Consider the following 27,389-nt stretch of genomic DNA (forward strand, 5'->3'; position numbering starts at 1 on the left):
TACATCTCCACCCTTATTTTATTAAAGGAAGCACGGCCATAGACATGTCAAGCTCAAATTTTATGATGACATTTACAGCCCCGATGTCACCATCTCATTTAAGTTCTTAGTGTACAAATGAAGCATTTCATTAGTCCCAGAATGAATTTGGCACACAATGGAAAACCAATTGATCACCTTAGTAATTCTGTTCTTCAGGAAGTTATAGCTAAGTGGTCGAATCAAAGAAACTGTTCTGGAAAAATGGAACCTTTGAAGCTATTGAGCAGTATGGAGAGATTACCATGCAAATGGCCCCTATAGATCATCTTTCTGAGCATAGGGTAATGGCAGGTGAATGATACTTATCAAGCTCCATAAGTGCTCCTTCTAATCAGGTCATTTGTATCAGTGTTGATGGATATGGGATTACCACTTAACCTTGGAGTAATTCCAAGACAGCGCTTTAATCATTCAATTCATTATCTATCCCATAACGTCTTGACCAGTCTTTAAGGATATCACTTCTTAATGCAAAATGTGTTTTATGTGATTAATTAAACTAGAGGTGTTAGTGACATATTAATCACATTGATGTGCATATGCCAGTGCATGACCATCCTGTTATTTTCAAAAGGTTCCTACTGTATGTGTGTTATATGTACAACAATGGTCATATGATTGCTTTCATTTTGACCTTTGGCACGTTACAGCATTGAACAAAGACTTAACAATACATGAAACCAGCTTCTCGAGCATGTTTAATCTTCTTCAGGTTAATCAGGTTTGACTCTGTCTGCTTACAAAGCAGGACAATGATGTATGAAAGCTGATTATTATCATGTGCTTCTTGTTTGAGGCTGGCTCTCATTTCCAAACCAACACTTGACCCTGACCCTGCCTGCCACAATTATATCTGAAAGTTTTCATTCCTATACACTGTAAAACCATTTTGTGAAGAAAACAGTTTGGTCTCACATACCACTCCTCAGGAACAGAACTGGGTTGTTTTTTTTTAATAAACATTCTCTCCATTATTCTTATTTAATCAGTTGCTCACGATTTACTTTATGTTTTAAGTTACCATCAATTCCTGTGAATCCTTAAGAAAAAAACCCAACAACAACTGTAGTGGCTTTATGACGTGCAAAACTACACACATTTCATCTGAAGCAGATAGTTTCAGTCATTTAGAGCATCATTATTATTTTTACAGGTATTTGGTCACACGCTTGCTGTCTCGTCCAGCTCCTCAAGAAGGCCTAGTTCTAAAAGTCCTTTTTTAATGGTGGATTATCAGTGTGTCTCTGTTAAATATTATTTACATGGCACTGAATGAAAAGTTAAGGGATTTCCTTATGAGGCCCTTTTGGGTCATCATGAATGTACATATGTACCACGTAATGGCAATCCATTCATTTGTTCTACATTATTTTGTGAAAAACCACAAACATGAACCTAATGAGGCATCAAAAGGAACACCAAGGGGTATTTATACATTTTTCCAATACATGGTCTGGGCACTATAAATGTCTACACAACATTTTGTGTCAATCCAGAGTTGTAAATAAACTCTTGCTGATGCTTTTTTGTAATGTCATCTTGACTCTCACATATGAGGTCCCACATGAGGTCCACACAGCATCACAATAGGGATGAGTCTCACAGAGTCCTGACTCACTCTACACTGGAATGAAAGGCATGCGCAGAAATGCTTGCACAACACTTCTGTGAGAAGAGTCAGATTAATGCTTAAGACCCCCCCTCCCCACTCACCCACCCATCCACACACACACACACACACACACACACACACACACACACGCACGCACGCACACACACGCACACACACACACACACACACACACACACACACACACACACACACACACACACACACACAAGAATAGAACCAGACACAGTCTCTGTATGATCAGTTTACTCATGAGTATTATTATGAAAAGAACAGATAATTGGAGAGGCAGCGCTATCTTGTTGGTATATTAACTGAAGCCATAAACATGGCTTTGCAGAATAAGGGTCGATCTGGACAAAGGGTGAATGTCCCTGCCAGTGTGTGGTCTGTTTCCACGCTGATGTCCTTAGCTGAGGGGTTACGTTTGTACATACTAGGAAAATGAGGCTAGTGAAGAGTTCACTCTGAGTAGATTCATTTCTCTAAATGTTTCTAAAAAGATGTTTGTTTTCCAGTAATGTTTCATGGATGATGTTAAAACACTTTTCCAAGTAATGCAGAATCAGCAATCCAGAAATGTGTGTTCTTTAATCAATTCTTGCATTTGCAATTATTCCTTAATATCAAGATGATTTTATAGTCTTTATGTTTATTCTATTCTGGGAAAAAAATGTGAAAGCAGAAGGTGAGCCCTAAACCAACTCAACATTGAGTTAATAGAGAAAAAAATTTGGGTTCCATTTTTTTTTTTTAACTTAAAATACGAGACCCATTTATTACTTCTAATGCTTGAAAAAAAAGGGTTCGTGACTGCTCTTTTAACAAGAGAGTGTGTCCATAGTCTCTGCTGATGTTCCCTGTTGTGTTAACACAGTGCTGCAATAAGGAGATCACTTTTTCATCTTCTCTTTGGAAAGGCTGCAGATACCAACAGAGAAGGGAATTGTGGGAAAATGTAGCCTGATTGTTCAAAACCTGATTGCCCAAGAAAGGCTTCAGTGCAGTGTCTTTACATCAGGTCATCTCCAATGAGAACACCAACACTGGGAAGTGTATGTTGTTCCTGCTCCTTTCAGTGAGCACATGTCCTCACCTCTCTCGTTCACCAAATCAAAGCTGGATTAATAGTGTTACAGTGTTATTAGTGTTGATAATGTTTGACTTTAAATTCAAATTAAAGTCTGTAAATCTAAACTTTAAACAATTTTAACGTCATGTTTAAGTTTCTTTAATTTAAAATCAACATTTTTCTAACCTATAAAAGCTAATAAGTCACTGGGGTACTTATAAACAACAGAGCCATTGTTACAAACTAAACGAGTAAAATTGAAAGCCCATGGAAACATTTTAGTTATACAATAACGATCTTGTTATTTTGTTCAACATATATTTGTATCTACAGTATCTTTTACTTATCCATAAGTTAATTTTACTCATTGACTATGACAAAGACTATTTATAGTACCTGTTAAGTATCTTTATCCTTTTTAGTATGCTTACATTTCATGACAATATAAATATTCTTCTTGTGTAACAGCAAAGCCTGGGTGTTGATCATTTCCCTCTGTGAGTCATTTCTGCTGCTTATGTGAAGTAACCCCTTGACACTGAACCAACCATTCTGCTAAACTCTTGTTTTTATGAATGTCTTAGCTTCTAAACATCAAAAGTAAAGTCAGTAGCATTCGTCGTTGAAGCTTGTAAGTGCAACATTCATATTAGTAACCACAGGTTTACCCTGATTTTGGAAAGAGCTTATGCTTTTGCTTCACTATAATAATGTTTTCTCTTCTTTGCTATGATGTCCCCGTTCGTCATATTCGCTGTTTTGAATCATGTCAAATTGCTGAATTGTATTCACTCCTAAACTTAACCGCAAGCTGTCACTGACTGGTGGAAACGCACCAGCTCTCCACCCAGACTCTCCTACTGACTATCTTTAAGCATTGAATTTGTTGATGGATTTCTGCAGGACTCGAACCAGGAACCCTCAGAGTGTGATGGGGTAACCACAGCTCCAGCCACTTTGTCCAATGCATTCTTAATTATATATTTACATTTGAGTCAACAGTATTATAGGTATTATTGGAAGGTATATCATTTTGACTATTTTTAATCACAATTTTAATTGAACAATTTTTGTGAGTTACAAAACTTCACATTTGTTGAGATGACATGAACACAAGATACTGCCCTTCTGACAATACATTTGACTTTAACATGACTAACTTTCTACAGTGCACAAAGGAAAAAGTTACAGTGGAGAATAACTAGCTAATAGCTTCCTGTCAGTTGTAGCTAATGTTAGCCTGAAGCACACATGACTTGAATAATTTACTTACAAGTGCATAGTACTAAAGATATTAATGCAGCACTTTGAGATAGCCATCTACTCCACCCTATTCTTCTTCCTCAAAGTTTTCAATGTTCAGGTCGAAATATCTCCATCATTGCTACAATTAGCAGTCTGTGGTAGCTGCAACCAATCTCATCTTTTATCCTCTCTTTTTACTGGCACATAATGTAATATGGTCCATAATCAGGTGATTAGCATGAACTCGATGTGTTTAACTGTATAATTTCTTAATTGTAATAAATGTTTTATTAGAAACTGTGAGTGTAACGTGTCTTCATTTTATCCTGCATTTTTAATCTATTTTGCAAAAGTGATCTAACCAGTTAAATTCTAAAACAAGCAGCTTAGGTCGATGGTCAAACCATACTAATAATGAACCTCAGCATTCATTCAGTTATGAGAGCACTGATCTGAATACTAGATCAAGAAGTTATAAAATCTGGTTTATAGCCGCAGGAACTTCATTAAGTGAGTGTTATGAGGTACTGAAATACAAATATGCTGCGCCTTAATAGACCAAATAGTATGCAATTATTATTTGAAAAAAGCATACATTTCAGACCTTAATTATGATTTACTAGTATAGCTGAAAACACTAATTGTTTTAAATCACAGATATGACAGGGCCAAATGACACAAACTCCTGGGGCAAGCTCAAACATATTTTATTTCCTCAAAACTGATACTCATCTAATTAAATTTTATGCACATGATATACTATACACCCTCTTGAACAAATGTGATGTTTTAACTGTTTGCCAGAAATGTAAAACTATAAATGCAGATTGTATGCACATGCTATGGCACTGTCCAGTGATTACAGAGTTCTGAAAGGATGTCAGTAATCACAGAACAGAGAACGCCACTGGAGCCTTAATTGCTGATCCTTGGTGACTTAACGTAATTAATCACAAATAACCCTGTTCAGTATTCTGTTTTACTTCTCAGTACTGCAGGTAAAAGTTGCATATTGATGAAGTGGAAATCTGACCTTCCTACCTCACAAAGACACTGGCTCAGTTAATTGATATCATTATGTCCTCCAGAGAAGATCCCTACAGTTTAAGTAAAAGTTTAGATTAATTCAAGGAGCCTTCATAGAACCAAACATTACAAGGTGGAGATGGAAGGGACACGTGTGATAAAGTTTTTGTTGTCTAGACTCCATTTCTTTTACTTCATAGTCAAAAAAGACTTTTCACTCGACAATCGTTTTTGTATACCACATTATTTTCTTCCTTAGTTTTATTGTGTAATTCTTACATTCATTTTTTATCATTATGATTTGTATTATTATTATTATTATAAAATTAAGCATATATGATTTGGCTTGATATTAAAAACCAAAAGTGTCCCTCAAAGGAATATAATGATTGTTATTGCTTGTTGCCTGCCCATGATCAAGTGCGTGGCACAAAATGAATGGATTTAGGATGATCCAAATAAAACAGTAAGTGTAATGTAGTCAACACTAAGAGAAAATGACTTCCAGTAAAAAAAAAAAGTTTACTGAAAAAAATGCCATTAAACAATTTTATAGCATATGATTATATAAACATAAACATAGAAGGACATCAATGAAAATCAGTTACATAATGTTTAAAATACATCTACTCCTCTTAGCAAGTGAGAGTAAAATGCTTTTAAGAGGTTAAAATCTTCATGTTTACATCATTCAAATGTTGACATACAGTGTTTAGTCATACAAGCTAAAATATAAACAAAGGCAATTAGAGCTCAATTTTAAATTCTGAATTAACATTTCATCCATTCATATCAGTGGTGTTTAATGAGCTGACATGCTTGCATAAATTCTACCGAGACAATGACACATGAGGTTTTCGTCGATCATGCCACACAGTACAGAAAAAAAACACCTCCCAACACATGACAAGTTGCTTGTAAAGGTTTGATTGCAAGTGCAGCGACTGAGTCTCTGAGCATCCAGCATCTGAAAGGAGGAGGAGGAGGAGGATAAAGGTGTAGTGGCTGGGATCGGGGGTCGTTATGGGTTTGCAGTCAGATCAGCCTCCCTTATCATATCTGTGAGTGCTTTAGTGTAGTTAGTGGAAGAGGTATATACATCATGGGGAGTAGTTCAGTAATAGTCAGCTAGACTGGAGACAGTCCACAGACTGGAGCGAGCTGGACAGGGATTAGCTGACTGTCCATGGTGAGCAAGGTGGAGTAGATGGTGGACCTGGGAGGGCAGCGTGTGGTCACAGCCTGTAGTTACCATGGAGATAACTTGTTTGAATAGTAAATATGGTTTACCATCGTGGACGGACCGACAAGAGGCGGCGATGATGAGGAAGATGCTACCTCCAACCAAAAACAAGTGTGACTGCCTTAAGAGTTTTTGGCGACCATCTTCATTGTGATGGTCTTCACTTCTGAGTACTCCTTCAAGCCGCTTTCTCCCCTGAAAACAAACAACAGGATGTGGTTAAATAAATGTTTTTTTGTTTAAGGCTTGTGATGCAGAAACATTGCCACATTTTCTTTCTCAGATAAAGGTTTTTATGATGTTGAGCAATCTATGGAAGTATTTACTTTTCAAAACAAATAGTATGTTCACATCATATTCAGTGGGCAGAAAACCATAAAGTCATACTCACAATTCACGTCCATTGCCAGACATTTTATATCCTCCAAATGGACACTGTGTGCTCAGAGCGTTGAAGCAGTTTATCCTGGGAAATATACAAAACATGGATCACTCTTGTGCATTTGACTCCTGCGGTTTGCTATTGTAAAATAGAGCATCATTTTGTCAAAGTTGTTGTTTTTAAGCTGCTTTCAGTAACACAGTTGTCAAACGTTATTGTAAACAATATTGCTATTTTTCAAACTCTGAATTTCAACATCATTCCATTTTTATTGAACAAAGATGGCTGAAAGTTGTCAGGCTGTATACTTCTGAATGCAGCAGCCTCGGAGCAAAAAGAAGTATGGATGAGTTTAAAGCTTAGAGTAGAATACTAGTGTAAAAAACTGGAGATTTCAGATTAAATATGGTAAACATTATTAATAATTTAAAATTCTTGTTGTATGCTGTATGTCAACTATAACTCTATCTCTACTCATTGCCATCTGCTCATAATTACACCAAAAAAAAAACAATTTAAGGTGAACCTTAGAAGAATGACCATTTCATTCATACAAATGTTAAAATGTGTGTCTCAGTTTACATATAAGATTTATGTTCCACATGTTGTCTTGCCCTCGCACAGTATATAGTTTTTTTAATGTGAGAGCTGAGAGGCAATAAGTGAAAAAGATATTTTTTGTGTCCACTTTTGTAATTACAGTGACTGGCATGTGGCCAGTTTACAGTTCCTGGATGCCATAGGCGGAAACAGTTTATACTTACCACATGAAGAATATTACTGATTGCAGTTAAAAAACACATTCACAAAAAAAAACAAAAAAACTCACCAGACAGTGCCGGCCTGCATGGCGGTGGATATGGTCATGGCTTTGTTGATGTCATTAGTAAATACAGCTGAAACCAAACCATACTCTGTGTTGTTGGCTCGCTCTATCACTTCATCGATAGTTTTGAACTTCATGATCTGCTGGACTGGCCCAAAAATCTATAAACACATCAGGATATAAAGTTTTGGAAAGGTTTGAACTTCACACTTAATTTCATTATCATTGTTGATCATATGTTTTAACACTACTGGTTTTATTAGTCTTATATTAAGATGTGTGAAGAATTAAGGATGACTTACCACCAATCATCTTGCACTTACATTATAATGTGTTAAAGTAAGATTCTGAGGTACTCATACTTTTTTACTGTATTTAATACATTAATACATTTTTCGATTCCATATAAGTTTAAGTACCTTATTAAAATTCATGACATGAATTTGGTTACAGATTTCAAATACAAAACACGTATCACACAAGTTTCATAAATCAACTACATTTAAAAAAAAAAAAAAGTTTTTATACAACCAATAGCACAACTAATGGTTACAAAGCATCCTTACTACAAAGGGCTACAACATGAATGCTTTTACTTTGGACTCTCTCTTTGCTGGTAAAACATGAAATATTTGACATGTCTAAGGTTTGGTGAATTAAGAGATTTGTTTTTAACAATTAAAAGTTCAGTAAAGGATTACAATACTTCTTTGAAGTAAAAATACATCAGTAGTGCTGGAACTATTTGATCCCTTATTATTACCTCCTCTCTGGCGATGCGCATGTCATCCCTCACATTAGAGAAAACAGTGGGCTCAATGAAGAACCCTTTTAAGCCCAGAGCTTTGCCTCCACACTCCAGCTTGGCTCCTTCACTGATGCCACTCTGGACGAACTCCAACACGCGATTCTGCTGCTCCCGACTGATCTGTGAAGGTGGAAGAAAGACTTACAATCCACTCTATGAAGAGATCCAAATACTGATAAAACACATAGTAAAGGACAGAGAAAGACACTTGTAAAAGTGAATGGAAAATGAATATACAGCATGTGAATGCCACATGTTTATAGATCTATAGAGCTCACCTGTGGACCCTGCTCAGTGGTGGGATCAAAGGGGCTGCCCACTATCCTCCTCTTGGCTCTCTCCACACTCCTTCTAACAAACTCCTCATATATGGGCTCCTCCACAAATATACGAGAGCCTGCCGTGCAGCACTGGCCTGCATTGAAAAATACACCCTGGTGGGCCTGTTCTACAGCCAGATCCACTAGGTAAAAAAAACATTTTAATTATTGGTTAGACACACAATAAATGAAATAGTGCAGCATTGAATGTGTAATAAGTAAGAATCATCGTAAAACTTTGAGTAAAGTCTGCACTATAATGTTACAAAATTGGGCCCAATATTTACTGGTGCTATCCTGTGCAAATCTGATACCTGACACCTGAGAGACAGGACCCTGCTGTTGTGCACGAAGGGTTAATGGACCCCTGTGATTTATGGGTCTCGGCTGAAGCACCCAACTGAGGCAGGGTCCATTCTCCTGATTTACAGGCCTTAGGGAGCCCCTCTCATGGCTGCTGAAAGCTTTTGAAAGCCTCAGCACCCTCAGTTTGGTGAGCCACTTAGAAATTTATATGAAACCCATCCATCCATAGGTTTTCATAGCAACACAATGCTCACAAGTGTTTCAAGATTCACTGTTTATGTGAAATTATCAACATATTAAAGGCCCTGAGAGTAGCTCAACTAAAAGAAAAACAAACATAATGAGGGAGGGATCAACTTAAACATGACTCTATAACTTACAATCGGCATCTGCAAAGATGATATTGGGGTTCTTTCCTCCAAGCTCCAGTGTCACTCTCTTCAGGTTACTCTTCCCAGCTGCTTCTTGGATCAGCTTGCCGACCTGCAAAGGAAACAGAGCCTGGGTTTACTCACAGTTGCAGGCCCATAGCCAGATCAGTAAATCAGCTGGAGCCATTAAATAGCTTAAAGAGGAAGGTTAGCTCCAAACAAGGGACACACCAGCTGAAACATGAGTTCTGCAAACACACAGAATGAATATCTATTACAGGTTTTTGGAGTCAAAAACAGGAAAATAAATGATGTTTTAGCAGGGAAACAGCATCTGATGTCTAATGAAAGGCAGGAAGGAGTAACCACAAGGTGTGTGGGTGGTGTTCTGCGGTCTGACTATCTGAGACGTGGAGGGCGGGGAGGAAGGGATCTGTTGTGTCAATATGAAGAACAATAAGGGATTTGCTCTGGTCTCTCGTTTTCCTCTTTTCATCCTTACTCCTCGTAAAAAATGGCAATATCACATACATAAAAACTTTTGAATCATAAATGAAGTCAGTACACAGTCAATTATTAAACTTATTATACTTCCGTATTAGTTAGTTTATGTCTTTAAAGGGTACTCATCTCCACGATTAGAGCATTTCGAACTCCAGACATTGATAATCATCAGCGACGCTGAAGATGTTTCACTGACGCAAGATAAAATAAAATTAAGACAAAGATACAAGATAGCGTGAAGAAATAAATTGAAGCTACTAGCTAACCTTTTTTTCCACAGTAATTTGTTTTGTTTTTATTTGTGTGCCTTTATTGGAAAGGACAGCTAAAAAGAGAAAGGAAACATGGAGGCGGGATGAAATGCAGCAAAGGGCCGAGGTTGGATTCAAACCCATGGCAGCTGCAATGAGGACTGAAGTCTCCATACATTGGGCGCTCTGCAAAGATGGGCTTTTGGCAGCCCAAGTTGTCAGCAAACAATGATGAAAAGTTTAAGTTCTTTGTCGAAGACAGGCTTATACATTTATAACTACTGGTGCTATATCTATCTAACCGTTTAAAAACATTTTAATATTACCATCCTGCTAGAACTCGAGTCAAGGATATAAATACTACTCTACACCAGCTACAGACAAGTTAGCTTAGCTTAGGATAAAAAGTATTGGTAACTAGCTCACCTGGCTCTGTGTTAAGGAAACAAAGTGATTTAGAGTGGTGCTGGTAAGAAGTTGTTGCTGCATTAAGAGGCTGATTGTTCCCCCTTGTCTTGACACTAAACTCAGCTAAAGTAAGCTGCACCATGCTACCACCATCTTGTTCTAAATAAACAGATATGACTCTTGTTTTTCTCCCCGTCTGGGAAGCTAAATAACACATTTTTCAAAATGCTGAACTTATCCACAAATATTATTGGAATATGGTAGCTGTAGTTCTTATTGTTTATAATGTCAGAAGGATGCAATTTGAAAAATAAGTTATTCCAGACATATAAAATATTTTCTCTGGTGGTGGTTCTAATAAGTGCAATGAATTAGTTGCTCTAACTGCTATATTTCCCATGTCGTCTCATGACACACTGTTTTAAGTATAGATAACAGCTAGATAACAAGCCTGAGAAACCCAACACTCGTCCCTCACAGCCCCCACATCCTCAACAAGTATTCATCTCGCTGTTATTCACACAGGCTGTGTTATTTTCCAACAGAACTGACAGGATGAAGTGGAAAAATTCCGTCTCCATGTAGAGGCACCCCCACCACCACCACCCCTACACAGAAAACTCCTCGTCTCTCACTATCTTGTCCTTTGTATAATGCACTTTCAAGTACAAGGATAAAAAAAAAAAAAAAATAATAATAATAATAATAATAATACAGAATCAACTGCTGCTGAGTTGTGCTTTCACGAAAGGAACACATTCCTTGGTTCTTCTTGTTCCTGATGTCTTTTGTCTGTCTTTGATCAGAGCCACAGAGAGGCTGACAAAGGGAGGTTAGCGTGTGTTTATTTAGGGGTAAAGGAAACGTGCTGGGCTAAGTGGGATCCTCCGTGTGGAGTCACAGCCACATGTGAGTGAGTTCCAAGATGAGTGGTGGCCCTAAAATCCACCTGTAGCTTCACCACCACCTTTATGCCTGTGAAGAGATGCTGTGGTAGCGTCTCCCACCAATGCTCGTAGGCCTACAGTGGGGTGACTCACTGTCTGGGCATCAGAGGTCTCATACAATACTGGCTCAACGGATCAGTAATTGACTCCAGATCTCATGAAACATCAGGAAAACTAGTAAAGAAAACAGGGCCACTCACAAAGGAAATGTTCAATCAAGACAAGAGGATAAAACAAAGGAGTTATTTGTGTTAGAAGGTGCATTTTGCACGCTCACATTCACACACTGATTGGGTGTTTGAGAGTAGGATTGACAATAGGAAAATGAGGTACTGCAAATCAAATATCATTTAGAGTCACACAGATTGAGGATTAAAGTTACTACATTCTTGATTATGCTTTTCTGATTTCTCTTTCCATTGTGTTTCTCTTTGGCTCCCTATCAGTAAAAGAAGTGTTTGATATATTTGCCTATGTGGGCTTGCTGGAGGTTGCCAACAAATCACCATGGTCCAACTCCAAAATTATACAAACCTGACCAATGTACCAAAAATAGATACAGTCTACAGAAATACAGTCTAGTCACATTGCAATACTGTATAACATCTACATTAGGATGACTGTATATAGCTTTACAGGAGGGTTCAGTTTTCAGTTAGAAATAACAGACATTTATAAATGATCTGCAGAAAAGTTGTCTGCTTTTACTCAACCTGTTCACTGAGGAATGTGTTTGTACTGCAACACGTCTCTGAACTCTCACCATCTAACATGGTGTGTCCTCTATTATTTAGTTTCCCATTAACTGCTCCAGTGTTATGCACAGCTAAAATGTTTTGCATCTGTGTCCCGATTCTAAGTTCAATGAAAGCTAAGTGGAAGTATGGTAGAGACAGCGGAAGGAAAACAAAGAGATGTGCTTGTATAATCTTGATGACTCAAATATGTGCATGTGTGTGAGATAAAATCAGAGCCCCTGTCATGAGTAGTAATGACAGGGCAAGCAGCTTCAAGTAAGAGCCCATTTGTTTGTCATTTAAACTTCAATACATGCTCCACAATGTCCCCCAATTACCCAACCTGCTCTGCACATGTTGGTCACTGTGTCACTTGCTGACAAAAGCCAGAAGTGGCCAGCGAGGGATCTGAGCCACTTTAAAAGAGAAACGTACCTCAGTCGATCCTGTGAACGCCACTTTGTCTATGCCCATGTGGGAAGCGATCGCAGCTCCTGCCGTTGGCCCAAATCCTGGCAAAATATTGATGACTCCCGGTGGAAAGCCGGCCTGTCAAAACAATATGAGAGGAAACAAGCTTTAGTGGAGATGACAGCAGAGCCAAGCAAAACCACAGGCGGTGTGGGGGGAATCCGGACCCAACCCAACCTCCCTGAAGAAGAGAGCTGAGAGAACATCAAAAAGGTGAATTTAGCAGACAGATAGTCTCCAAAATGAGTAAAGGCCAGACTGGGCTGGGGGGGGAAACTCTTGCTGCACATGTACATGTGGTACTTTATTAGCCCTATACTGTTTAACTTGCTCAAGTGTTACCTCAAGTATACCCTAACGTACACAAGAGGACTCGATATCCCTGGTGCTACTTTCATCAACCATACAATGCAATGTTACACTAGAATGAAAACTTGGATTTAAAAGAATGATTTTTTAACCTAATGTATTGTTTTTATCCACTGTAAGGCGACCTTGGGTGGCTTGAAAGGCGCCATTAAATAAAATGTATTATTATTATTATTATTATTAAATACGTTTATACTGTGTATATATAAAGCTCTGTTATGTTTTTCATAATGCTTTGTGTGTCTGTACTGACATTTACATTAAGTTGCTGACACAAACTAATTAACTAGTTTACTTGCCAGAGCCTGTGTGGTGGCTGCGCCAAGTCTGTGGAACAATCTGCCTGTTAACATCAGAGCTGCTCAATCAATTGAACATTTTGAGTGCTTAAAATGCATCTCTTTGCCTTGACATTTTATCATGGTCCTATTTATTGTGTTATTTAATGCTCTTTTTATCTATATTTGCACTTTTATGTTATGTTTCAACCATAGACTGTATTCACTAAAGGACAAAGCCATCTGCTACTGCAGGGAGCTTTGGGTCTCACCCTAACTTCAGTCTAGTGACAGACGAACAGCTGGGGCTGAGGAGGTCTTAAACCTCCTGACAAACAGCTGTACCTTATTATTAATAATGTTTATCCTTTATAAAAAAATATTGAGATGAGTTGTTCACTTCCTGTAGGCTACAGTGTGGGCCAATAGAGACATGGGCTGATCAAACTAATTTTGTTTTTTAAACCAGGCTGTAGGCATATTTATTCCTGCTATAAAAACTGGCTTTTTTGAATGGGGTCTCTCCAGCCAGCCTCAAGCGAAGATGTTACGGTGTGGTTTTAGCCTGTACATTTAGCCTATTGTTTTAGTCTGTACTTTAGCAACTGGGGATGTGTTTAATTTGATATGTATATACAAAATTGAATTGACTTTTATTGTCTAATATATTGTATGGCTATAAAAATGCACTTCAGTATATACATCATTATTTAATCACATTCATTCTGTTGCTGGTTTAAACTGTTAATTCTTGTTGCAATTAGGTTTACCATGTCAAGGGTTAATCCTGCAATCAGGTGAAACTGGAAATACAACCCTTTAAAACCTGGGGTTTTCATACTGTACTTCACCTGAGATGTTAGCCCTGGTTCTATCTTTGTTCTTACAGCTACTGTTTGATTGATAACATATTTCAGACAGTTTTACCACGTCAACACATCTTTTAGTTTTTGCAATTAACAGATTTGCTGATCTCCCCCGACAGATACAAAGAAAACAGTGTTGATTAAAATTGACGGTGACAATGGATTGTATTACAGATTTTTTTTGGTACTGATTTTATTTTGTTTAACCCTCTGCGTCGACATATTTGCCTGCTGTTTGTTGACAATTTAGAAAATGTATTCACAACGGAAGATACATCATCAAAGTCTATATAATTGACTCCAAGTTACATGTGGATAAAACGTATGTGAAGGCTTTTTTTCAACTCTTAACACTGGACGTTAAAACCTTTCTAAACATAAATAACATGCTACATACAACTTCATTTGTTCTGTGACGTAGATTCAACAGGCTCACTTGACTTAGCAGTTCTTAGCACTTAATATTTTGCTAATTTTCTTTTTCATCTCAGGGCCTAAGAAAACTGTTTACAAAAATGAGGACTCATAAACGTTTTATTGTAATGATAAAGGACCACAAATAAAGCTGTACAGCCCTCTGTCTTTTAGGTGTAGCAGCTGAACTCTCAAAATCTCTGATAAAGATCAAGATGTTGTGCCTAATATGAATAAGTGATAGAATGTTTTTTTAGGTTGACTGGCCCTTTAACTTCAGCAAATATTGTGGATAGATTACAGTCTCTTAAGAGATGCACCAAAAAACAACTGACACTTTGTTTTACATCTGTTTTTGTCGCCTTGCAGTTACACTAACATTTGAGTATCCAAGTGAAGAGTTTGCCAAATTCTTAGCGAACACTATGTTCTTGGCAAACTGAGACCTGTAAGTTATTGGAGTATTAGTGTTTGAATGTTGGCACACTGCCTCGTTAACACATTGTGGTCGGCAAAGTGCTTATTTACCTCTTTGACGAGAGCGCCGATGTAGAGGCAGGTGAGTGGAGTCTGCTCAGCAGGTTTCAGGACAACAGTGTTTCCACATGCGAGTGCTGGACCCAGCTTCCATGCTGTCATCATCAGAGGGAAGTTCCACTGTGTGTGACACACACACAAGCAGGAAAAGACATCATGCATCTGACTGACACGCTGGGTGGTCACAAGTCAAGCTCAATAAGTCATCGCTCTTAAGTCACTTACTCTCATTTTCACTCTAAACATAGTCAAGTGAGAAAATGTTCTCGGCACTTGTACAGTATTTTCTCTTCCCACAGTATTCTGAGAAAGTCGGGAAATTGCAACACATGTGCAATAAAGCCGTATCAGTGTACAACACACAGGCCTGTGTTATTTCTGCTTTACACAGGAGCCCATGGGGCTCAAAGCAGAACCACACGCTTTCTGCACTCTTGCACAATCAGCCGAGTCTCTTTCTCCTTGATCTTTTCCTGCTTTCTCACCATTCTCCTTTCCTGTAACCCACCATGTTAAATCCTTCAGCACACTCCTCTGCTCTTCACTTCTCTATTACTCAAACTTGCACTGTTATTTCTGGGGCTTACTCGCAGGATTTACTCGAATAAACAGTGACTGTCAGGGAATTACTGGAAAACACAGGATGTCATTTAGAAAAACTGACGAAACTAACAAGTAAATTCTTCTTCTTCTTTTTTTTTTAACTCAGCCAGTTCTGTTTATAGAGATCATGCAGGTCACTTGTAAGAAAAATGAAACTTACGGGGATAATTTGTCCACAAACTCCAATGGGTTCATATCTGGTAAATGTCAGATACTCTCCATCTGTTGAGGAGCACAAGTGCAGGAAACATACAAACACATGCACACGCACACACGCACACACACACACACACACACACACACACACACACACACACACACACACACACACACACACACACACACACACACACACACAAAGACAAAGACAAAACAAGGGTTATTTATTTCCAGCTTTGGTTGAAGCCTGAAAAAAGAAGCCTACAACACATGAAAATGTCAGCACCTGATACCTCCTGTGTTGTTGACTCAACATGTTAATTTGTAAATGAATCCACATGTAACATTCCTGCTTTCTTTACCCTGGTGAGAGATTACATTTGGAGCCTCCTGCAGCAGAGGCATGTGTGTAGCTGTTTTAGGTCACAGAGAGATGGGTGTTTATCTGGAAATGTTTGCTCATTCCTCTTACATTACTTAAGCAAAAAAGGAGGTACTTACTGAGGGTGTGCCATGCCTGTTCATTCTCCACAAAAAAAACAATTGATATTGAGAAATGTGCGTATAAATTTGTTGCCAGAGTCAGTCCTTAATGTGGCATTTTGAGAGGAAAGATTGTGGAAACGAGCCAGATCATTACTTTCAATGGGGTACAGAGAAAGAATGATAAAGGACACTGAGCTGCAGATTCTCATATGTCAACCTTTTTTGGATGTTGGGACTGTTATTGTTTGAAGACCGAAACTATAAACCTGTAAGACATGAGATGTTCAGGAGGAACTTGAGGTTTGTTTGGAAGTATGACGCCTGTAAATGACTTATATTTCATTTTGGAACAAGCAACGTAAACTATACCAAACTGTGTAGCCAAAGGTGCTTCACATAATGACACTCCCCATTCATTCAACAATGTCTATGATACAAGTTTAACACAGTAAGGTCTGCATAACGTGCAAGAAAAATAGATGCTGAGGGGTTATTCATAATAGATGTCCTGACAGGTGAACAAACATTATTACTCACATCCTTACATCACACAGACTACAGGAATACCCCTGCTTATTTTCTCTGAAAGTCTACAAGAGAAATAAAGCTTGAAGTGAAGCCCTGGGCTGTCGGCCCGAGCTCACCGAGGTGGGTTTGGCAGCAGCGTACAAGAGAAGCTTTGAGAGGGACAATACAGTGGTATGAGGAGGTTTCCCATGTCCTCTCCCTTTTTCTGTTTGCCTTCGTTGAGCTTCCTGTTGAAACAGACAGCCAACTTTCCCCTCTTCAGCCCTCAAATTCAACTGCCTAAGAGGGGTGACACTGGAGGCAGCCACCTCAGGACAATAAATGTTGGTATTTGGTTTTATTGATTCTTTAATACCTAAAATGCTGAGTATAAGCAGAAGTTTTCTACAGATCCCCCTTTTCATTGAAAGACCAGAAACTTTGAAACCAAAGTTAATCTAACAATAACAACAAGCATATAATACAAACGGATCAAAGCACAATAAGTAAACTAAAAAGCTATATCACTTAGCATCTTTCTGTGTTTTTTTTATTTCACACTCTTTCACAACATTCCTGTTTAAGTTCACCCTCACTGATTTCTTAAGGGCCATACTTCTTCCTAAGGTGGTGAAGACCAAACCTAAGCTAAAAGGACAAGTGTATTGGACATTATGCAGCCAAACACTCAACAGGAAATTAAAACAAATGTTGTGTCCTTACTGATGGGGGTTTGTAGGTCTTGCAGTTTGGAAACTATTTTCCATTCAATATTAAAGGTAGTGATGTCAGTGATGTCACTTAAAGCTCATATGGGTTTATTATGTTAACATAAATAGTTGGCAAGACTTTGAAGCCTGGGTTGTCATAATCTTAGCATGAAATTAACTTCTGGTAAACTCTCTAACAAGTAGACTCCCACCACTACTCTATCTCGTCATCAATCTTTTTCCGTTTCACTTCAACACAGCTGCACTACTCAAAGGGAAAACTCACCCATAGGGATAGAGGTGCCGTGGATCTTGTCTGCATATCCAGCAAAGTATCTCAGTGTCTTTATGGTTCCTTGGAGGTCCACAAATAGGGTGGGCAGGAAAGGCTTCCCACTGTTCAGTGACTCAATAGTCTGAAGAGAGATGTTTGAGAAATATGTGATGTAACCTTGTGATCCTCACATCATTTTATACTGGTTCAGCACACTCTCATGGGTGAAATATGACACAAAGCTAACACTAAACTAAAGATACAGCCCCTGAGTAAGTTACATGTTCTCTCAAACTTATTCCTTAAAGATTCCTTAAACACATGACTAACTCAAAGTGCTCTGTAAAAAGGCATAAGAAAACAATCATGAAATAAAAACAACACATATTGAATAACAGCACAATGAAGTAAAGGCGGGCAAATGATCAAGGGTTGTGCTACATTTTAATCGCTGACACATTATGACGATAATCAAGTTAATAAAGGACTTTATATTCTATAAAAACCTAAGGACAAATAACCAAATAACATCTGAATTAAAAAAAAGTTATTCACACTAACTAATAAATTCAGAAAAATACAATAAAGGTGTAGGAAATCTGAATACCACTTACTGCTAGATAGACACTGTCTCTCTCCACCAGGTCTGCCAGTTTGGACAGCAGGCGACCTCTCTCAGATGCATCCATCCTTCTCCACACGGAGCCCAAAGAAAAGGCCAGACGAGCAGCTTGCACCGCTTTATCAATATCAGCCTTTTGAGAGAGGAGACACTTATTATCCTACTTGAGCCTATAAACAGGTGGGCTTTTTGACTACCTTTCATGCCAGTATTATGTCTATTATTTCTGCGTAGTCTTGTCCAGTTTCCACCTCACAAGAAAAAATAAAGGGATATTTCTCCGTACTTCTGCTTTTCCTCTTTGTTGAGGGCAAAATGTGAAAAAAAAAAAAAATTGTTGAGGAGATTGTGTACACAAAACATATTCCCATTTCACTTAAAACTGTATAGCTACCGTGTGTGAAGTAAAATATGCTCTCCTGTGATACACTACAACATTAGGATACTGCTCTCATATCAGATGCAAAACATCACATAAGACTGACAGGCCAATTTGATAATGAGTACATATTTTAATTAAGTCTCAATACTAGTACTTTTAGGAATTAAAACCGTGTATAAACTTTAAATATGTTGGTTGTTATTGATACATATACATGTACTTTTAAAACTGATTCTTTCTTTCCTCCAATTATCTACACTGAAAAAAGCTGGTTCTGAATCTGAAATTCCCATTTAGGACAATACACCGGTCTATTGTTAAGAAAAGATGTACAGAAAAGATTATTCTGTTGACGATTTACCTTGTCTGCTTCCTGGACCTCACAGATCTGCTCTCCAGTAGCCGGGTTGTAGGTAGGAAAGACTTTCCCACTGACTGAGTCCTGCCACTCATTGTTGATGAAAATCTGTAGAAAATTAAAAAACAGATGCAATAAAGGATCTGTTTAGTAATACAGTTTTTGTTTAAAGTTAAACACATACAAGATTCTATGTCATTTTGAGCTTGAGTGGACGATGATGACTTTGCTCTTGAATCTAATTTTAAATATTTTTGTTTGAAAACTGTTTTATCACATCAAGTTGTCTGCATTGACCTGCAGAAGTACAGGAGTGTGTTAAAGAGTAACAGCAGCGTTCCCAGCGCTTGTGTAAGGGATATGGGAGAATCTCTGGTATCTGGACAGAGATTCCTGCTTGTCCAGCATTGCTCTCTGGGGAGTCCTCCACCATCCAGACAAAGAGGTGGGTGTAAAGGGGGATGTAGATAAATCCCTATCAGACACCAGACCCCCCCCCCCCCTCCCCCCCCCCTCCCCCCCCTCAAGCACACAGACACACGTTTCACAACATCACTGCTCGTTTACAAGATCATAAAACACATGCCGCGCTTGATTCCTGTGATGCGTTAAAGCTAGTCTTCCATTAAAAGCAGCCTGGCCCTCCAAACAGAACATGTTCAACATCTTTTAAAACAAGGAAGAAGAACAAAAGTGAAAAGTCACATAGTAGAGAGAAATATCACATGAAATGCAAGCAAATACTGAAAAGTGGTGAAAAAAAACATAAAGCTTTTTCCTCGCTGACATGTTTGGATCCATTAGGAGGACTACTCACACACTGTTTTAATGGCTGTCGTTCTGCCTGATAGATTGAGTGCAAGGAGAACATCTGCTGGCACAAATCTTTCTTTGTATATACGTGTGCTCTTACCAACCTCCAGCCCGTCAGAAGAGTTCAGATACAAATCTGAGCGTAAAGTTCAAGTATCACACAGGACTGAATCTCCCTAAACTCCCTAACACGTTTACAACCACAAACGCTGGGCTTTAAGTACTATTTAATTGGTTTTAAACTGTTAACCATGTTTACTTTCAGGTCGGTATGAAAGCCAGGGAGTCTGAAACTTTTGGAGTGCAGCAAACACATCACTCCGCCTGCCTCCTCTTCTTCATTCCCACAGTTCACAGGTTCATAATGTGAGTATGAATAACTCACAAGCAGACATTTAAGCCGTTCAGTATCTGTATGTACCAACGGTACCAACCTACCGGCCCATTCGTTACAGAAGCACTCCTATAAAGTTTCTTTATACCCACACCAGCCCTACTCTCATATAGGGATAAAGATGGCCTGGAGTCCTCTCAGGCGCCTTCCATCAGAAGCCACCTTTAATCTGACGCTCATTAAGAGCACTTCATAAAATTGTCAGTAACGATAAGGAGCAGAGGGCCAGCTACGAAAACAGAAAGTCCTGTAGAGCACTGAATTAGTTTTTAAATTTATTGTAGGGGCCACTGAAGTAGGGCACCCTAAATCAAGAGGAGCCCCCTGACAGCCTGAACAGTTCGAGCAGGAATGCAGACCGTGGGTAGCTTTATGCGAGGCGTAACCCCGCTTACAAGGCGCAGCTGAAGTAGAACGGATGAAGCAGGAGAACAGTGGAGCAGGCCGCCACCTAAATCACGGGCAGAAAAGGACAACTGTCAGCCGCCGCTTGGCTCGGCCCTCACTCTGGGCTTGGACTGGTGTTAGACTTTTGTCTCGTTCCATTGAGAAACTTGATTAAGATGACAGGGCTGAAGCACAAATCAACTCTCAAGGGTTCTTAAAATTGCTTTTAGGATCATTAAGAGCACAAGAATGAAACAAAGTACACATTTTTAAATGACTAATGGTGTTTTCTTTCTTTCGTTCCCTTTGGAGTAGTTGCCATCACTCGACATGATGGGTTCATGTTTACAAAATCAGAGAAGTTAGGGTTAACTTGAAATTCAACAGGAAAGATGAGGCTGTGTCAAAATAAACAATTTTCTTTGTTTAGGAAAAATAAGTGCAACCTTCAAATGATCTACTTTTAAACACACATGCTGCTATTTTACTTTAAACATAGTGCTAAATCTACTAAAAATCAAGAAGCTGAGTGTGATCATGTGACGATCATCACATCATGATAGCTAAGCGACTTCTTGCATGGGACACAATGCAGAAGCAAACATTTAGCAACATCATCATTCTGCAAAACTTTCAGTCACATCTTCCAAGGAGAGCCAGAGATTGAATGGGCTACCACGTGCACAAGTGTTCATCATATCAGCAACAAATCGTTGCACACGTTGTGTTTTTGTTGTGATGCAGGTGTCTAAATCGCTTGTCATTAGTTTCAAAAACAAACAAGAACAATAAAAATCAAATCAAGATTTGCTCAACTCTTCCATTGTAAAATATGTTAACAATGCTGTGCGTGATTTTTTTTTAAAATTTTTTAATAATTCACGTTTTAAGGGTGACGTGTAATGGGAAGTAAGAAATGCCAAAAAATACTTTCTGTAGCCAATAACACATCTGTTTGGCTCTTTGCTTCTTCTCACAGCTCAGATGCTAACAGCTAAAGGGACATGTAATACTTCTCAGGGCTAGTCTTTTTTTTTTTAACAAGGGGGGATAAAGGCATGGGGGAAGGCGGGGGGTGGGGAGCATTGAGGGGTTGGAGTTACAGGGTTTTTATGTGTATGTGTTTATACACAACACGCCAAGATACCAAAGCCAGACGAGTCCTAACCGGGCACCTGCAACCCTCGTCTGCGCAGGAAGTTTCATATCCTCCCCTATCACAGGACCTCGGTTTCCTCTCTGGTCCTGGATGGGTTTCAAAACTCTTATAATTACTACTCTTACAAGTGAGAGGAGAGCATGTGAAAGTGAAGACCAGCTGGAGGGTTTTTTCTGCTTCTCCTCTCCACATGTCTGACACCACAGAGCCATCATGTTGTGTCTCAAACACACACACACACACACACACACAATGCCACCCTGCACTCCTGGGTTTGGCGAGGGCACCCTGGCTGTCAGTGTCTGGCAAACGTCTTTCTTTATTCTGTGTGTGTGTGTGTGTGTGTGTGTGTGTGTGTGTGTGGGCAAGTGGTCTAAAGTTGTTTTTTCTCACCCAGAAGTCATATGAGAAACAATAATTTAACACACAGCTGTAATTACATACAAGTTATTAGTCACTATTTCAGCAGATTTACTCATTTGATGGATTTCCTCCAGTAGTTAAAACCACAGCAGACTGAGCATGTTACTACAGAACCAGACATTTTGGATAAACATATTTCTTAAACTGATTTCTTGAAACATACTTAAAAATATACAGGCAAAAAGTGGATTGAAAGTTGTATGTAACTGATTTTTCTTATTTTGTATTCATTGAATATGTCTTAATACATATTTATTGAATTAGAGCTTAAGCGTTTAAAACGATTTGACAAATTCTGAGAACAATTTTACTCAAGAAATCCATATTTCAAGTCCACCTGTTTTATCCAATAGACACTCAAGAACTACAATCAAAATGCTAGACATCATGTTTTCACTCAGCGTAAATGACTTAGTTTGCAGACTTTATCCAAAGATTATTCACTGCACTGAACCCATAAGATCTTAATCTACAATCCTGATGAGACTAATCGTAGAAACAAAGGCAACATGCATTAACTTTCCTATGAATCAACAGTAAAATGACCCCCTCCTCTCCCCTCCTGTGTTTTATTTTTCCTTTGAACATCTGAAGGTTGATGGGTTTCCTGTGTACTTAACTGCTCCTTCATATCTCAGGTCAAGGGAATGTTTAAAGAACAGAAGTTTTTCTCTTGGGATCCGTGGACATAAAGGAAGTCATTTTTAAGAACTGTGCAGTTTTCCACAGACAAGCAAACATGGAGAGGAGCACTTGTGTCTCTGCTGTGCCTGCAGAGAGACCCTCTCTGAACAGATTTATGAAGTTGAGTGTTTTTCATAATGACACCGTAAGGATTTAAACAATCCCTGTCAAGAGGGGCCACGCAAGTAAAGTTGTGGGAAGTTAACAGGGCAACCTCGCTGTCACTGCTCTTCCTCACACAGTGATTAAGAGACAGGGGACACGATGTTGACATGTCTGCTAAGATGATAATTTACACTCGCTGTACAAGTGGGCATTTCACACCAACGGACACATTAATGGCAGTGCACACTTACCCTGTCACAACCAAAGAGTGTAGAGAGTATGTGGTCATGTGTGAGTGTGAGCGGGGAGATTGTGTAAGCTTTAAGGAATAGAAGAGGAGGAGGCTGGGAGAGTTCTTGCTGTGCTCGTTGTGATAAATCATTTAGTTGCACAGTTTCCCCTAACTTTGGCTCTGTTTGATCTCCATCGCAGTAAGATACTGGTTTTGAAGTGAAAAAGTCCAGAGCTGCAGGTCAAGCTCTGGCGAGGCAGGGCCACTAACCCACACAGTGAGAGCGGCTCATAATTTACACCCCAGTGGACAGCACCTAGCGTTGGGGAGCCCCAAGCCTCCATCTGTGCTATCTCAATCAGTGACAGATTGATGGAGCCGCTTATTCATCCAAACTGAGAGCTTGTCTCTGCACAGACCGCTCTTCAAACACTCACAGGTCTGCTGCAGGCAGGTTCTGCACAGGTTCCTATGGAGAAGGTGGACTAATGCCAACATGAGCAAAGCAACAAAGACAATTTATAACTGTTGATAAGATAAAGAGATGGTAGTTGTTAGCATTATTTTATGTGTCAAACCCTATTAAAGCATTACAGTTAAAACCAAATTAGAGCTCCAAACACTGAAATATTAGACTTCAACATACATCTATATTAGACTTCAACATACACCTATCAGTTGGAAAGACTGCAATTATTTCAAAAGCTTGACGCTAACTTTTGTGGATCATATTTTCATCATTTTAAACCTACAAAAAGTTCAATTGAGTCTGTATGTAGGGCAAATCAATATACTAACCTGTCACATGCATCTTTACAACACAAGGACACAATTTTACAGACTGTTCTGTTTCGAAACGCAGCAGAGTTATTTCAAGTCTTGTAAAATGTGTTCCTCTGAGTGTCTGCTTTAACAACTCATTATCACTGAGCGGTGTGAAAAAAACCACAAAGGCCACAAATCTAAACCATGCAGAGAAGCTTTTACTTAATTATTCTTAAATAAGGCTCTCTGTTCTCTCAACCACAAGTGGAAAACATCAATAAATAGCTATCATGACTCTGTTATTTATGGCTTCCTCCGTGCTCCTATCAACCTTTAAACTGTTTCTGTCTTGTAACCCAGCTGTTGGAGCTCCAGCGATAGAAATGTGGGGGTAGGGGAGAGACACAGCTTTCCCTCTCCTGCTTTTAGCTACATGAAATAGGGTGCACAAAACAACCATTTCAGCTTATAGGAAGTATTAATACAGCTTCTGAAATCTTACAGACAGTAAATGCACACAAGAGAGGAGCTCTACTGAAACAATCAATGTGTCTGTGACACTGAGAAGTTCATGACTCGGTGAAGAGGACAAGGGGCAAACCTTGACTGTAATAACCTTTTTTTATGCTTCCCTGATATAGAAGCCGACCTGTTAAGTAATGATAGTGTATCGTTGGCCATATCTTTATTTTCAGGGTCACTCAGACGTTATCTCTGCATTGCAAAACAAAGAAGCCTTTATTACCAAACTCATTTTATTAATGTATGTAAAATGCAGGAAATTGCAGGAATGTGGATGGTATTAGTGTAATAACAATAACTGAGGAAAATGTGTGTGGAAGCTTGGAGCTCCATCTTCACACACACCCTGCAGGCCTGTGATCAGTGCAGGCTGTTTCCCTTGCAGTGAGCGGGGTGGAGAACAGGAACAGGGTGTGAGGGAAGCCCACGCCAGGGGTTCCCATAAATCAGGGCCCTTCTGCCCCTTATGTCCACCAAACCATCAGGGACTGGATGATCCAAATTCCTGGGAGTTAATTCACCAAGTTGCTCCCTAAATGTCCTCCTGTACACTGTTGTGTCGTCCTTTTTCTCTAAAAGACTAAACTCTTTATCATAAAGACATGCTGTGATGAGTTGTGTGGCAGAGTCTAAAAAGCATGAGCCGTTGTCTTTACAGTGCAGCAGCACCAGCAGCGTGCCCTTTGCACTTAAAACACTCAGGTATGTGTTACTACAGAGCAATAATGAACGCTATCATGACTCTGGGCTCTGTGATATGTGCCCTTTAATCTTACAATCATAAGAACACTTGTTCTGCTTCTCCTCAAGAGCTTTTCATAGTAACAAAAATGGAAGCAGACAACATCCTGGTTGAAAGGTTTGTAGATGAGGCTTTGCAAGACTAATCACCTCAACTTATTCTAGTATTCCCAAGTTTGAAACATGTTTAAAAAAAAAAACAGGACACTGCATAGCTTTCTGGAACACGCTACACAACTTTTTACATTAGCTTTTTCAGAGTGACACTAAATTTAGCTCAAACATTTAAGTAAAAAGTGTGTACGAGTTTCTTTGGTTATGCAATAATGTATTCTCTGCTTATAGAGGATTTGTAGGCAAATACTAGTCCCAACAAAAAACATTAACAAGTGGCTTTCCTGTAGTCTTATCTGTCGTATGATTTGATTTTGACTCAAAATAAAGTTTTTGTATGACCTAAAAAACAAAGATATTATCCTGCTTTATTTTACTCCTACCAACACACCTCTCATTGTGCACCCATTAAATGCTCTGATTAAATGTATTTTTGAAATGAATATTTTAATTGTGATATCATATATATAAATAAACCTGTTGTTATCAAATAATGACACCAAGCATGATTTGAATAACTGCAACTCTTTTAAATAGCATGTATAGTTTAATATGCTGTATTAATTGATATCACTGAAATAAAGGAACCGAACAGGTATAAATCATGCAGGCCTATGTGTAGTTTAGATACAAACATTGCCCAATATAATTGTGATTCATCTAAAATTAATAATGACTTTAATAAACCGAGCACAACATACAATGTACTAAAACAATACTGCATTCAAACTAAATTTACAAATTGTTTAGAAAAATGTTGTTCTTATCAGTTTAAGCTCTTCCTGAAAATCCTTTTATCAGGTGACTTGAAAAACTTTTCTATTCTATGAATTGTCTCATGCAGTAACCTTGCGTCTTGGCTGAGATGCAATTTAGGAGCAATGCTGAATAAATAGGCTTGAGAAAAAAATATTTTTTGAATTACAATTATTAATACATAGGCCTTATTGTAACCTGACAGAGTGTTGTATATATTTATAACAATTTAAAAACCAAGGTCAATCTTAGACACACCCTTAATGACGCTATACTCTCCTATCGCCTGCGCAGTGACTGCCACAAATTAAATGCAAAATGAATTATTAAAAAAAAAAATGCAATGACACATATTTTTTTTTAAATGACAGCTAATGATTTTAGGTCAAGTATAGTCAGAGCCAAAAAAAACACATACAGACAGAAACAAAAAATGTTTGTAATAAAATGCTCATTAATTTTAAATTGAAGGCTCTGCTATTAATAATGTAATGCCGAGCCACATGGTGCACGTGGACGCAGAAATAAGTCTTCGCAACTTCACACATGTAATGGTCATTTTATCATGACAGAAGTTAGAAAGTTTGTGCGCTCAAGCAACTTTTCTGCGGGCTTCACTCTGCTTTAATAGAAGCGTCAGCTGCTGACGCACAAAAAGTTTCGCTCTCACAAAGTTCCTGTTCAAGATTCACGGACATCTACCGAGCAGGAGCGAGCTCCTTACGATTACAGCTCGTTGGTGTGTGTGTGTGTGTGTGTGTGTGTGTGTGTGTGTGTGTATGTGTGTGTGTGTGTGGAGTGTGGAGTGTGTAGAGACACAGACCTTGGTGTACTTGATCTCCGGGTTGGGAACCGGGGAGGGCATCAGCTGGAGGGATGCCATGAGAGCAGCGGGGTCGCTCTTCACCTCTCCGGGAATCTCGATCTTACTGGAAGTCATCGTGTCTCCTCTCGTCTGCCTGCTGCGCCTCTCTGGAGTTTTTTCAGAAGATGTCTGATCAGGACTTTGGGTTCCTTCCTGGGTTTATAGCCAGGTGTCAGCCGCGGTTCATTTTCATTGGGCAAAGAAAAAGGGCTGTCCTTTTGAAAATTAAATTCACGCATTTACATAAACGACCTCAGCCATGCGTGTAAAGGAGG

General features: G+C 38.8%; 1 protein-coding gene across 1 annotated transcript; it reads right to left on the reverse strand.

The window, feature by feature from the left end:
• Nucleotides 1-4,680: 4,680 nt before the first annotated feature.
• aldh1a2 (aldehyde dehydrogenase 1 family, member A2) lies at nucleotides 4,681-27,368 on the reverse strand. Its single transcript, XM_079338728.1, has 13 exons — nucleotides 27,073-27,368; nucleotides 19,158-19,262; nucleotides 18,407-18,547; nucleotides 17,805-17,934; nucleotides 15,817-15,878; nucleotides 15,045-15,173; nucleotides 12,554-12,667; nucleotides 9,281-9,383; nucleotides 8,553-8,737; nucleotides 8,230-8,394; nucleotides 7,470-7,627; nucleotides 6,650-6,724; nucleotides 4,681-6,453 (listed from the first exon to the last, which is right to left on the reverse strand). The coding sequence occupies exons 1-13, from the start codon at nucleotides 27,187-27,189 to the stop codon at nucleotides 6,381-6,383; spliced, it is 1,557 nt and encodes a 518-aa protein (XP_079194854.1). The 5' UTR covers nucleotides 27,190-27,368; the 3' UTR covers nucleotides 4,681-6,380.
• Between the last annotated feature and the right edge of the window lie 21 nt (nucleotides 27,369-27,389).

Source organism: Symphodus melops (assembly GCF_947650265.1).
Source record: "Symphodus melops genome assembly, chromosome: 3".
In the NCBI taxonomy this organism is placed as follows: Eukaryota; Metazoa; Chordata; class Actinopteri; order Labriformes; family Labridae; genus Symphodus; species Symphodus melops.

What these genes read in the sequence shown, in the direction of transcription:
- aldh1a2 (XM_079338728.1), bottom strand. Translation starts at nt 27,189, where the DNA reads ATGACTTCCAGTAAGATCGAGATTCCCGGAGAGGTGAAGAGCGACCCC. An exon ending in AGGTCCAGGAAGCAGACAAG is followed by an intron (nt 18,548 to 19,157) that starts GTAAATCGTCAA and finishes CTCTCTCAAAAG; the next exon opens with GCTGATATTGATAAAGCGGT. An exon ending in CGTTCACAGGATCGACTGAG is followed by an intron (nt 9,384 to 12,553) that starts GTACGTTTCTCT and finishes TTTCCTTTGCAG; the next exon opens with GTCGGCAAGCTGATCCAAGA.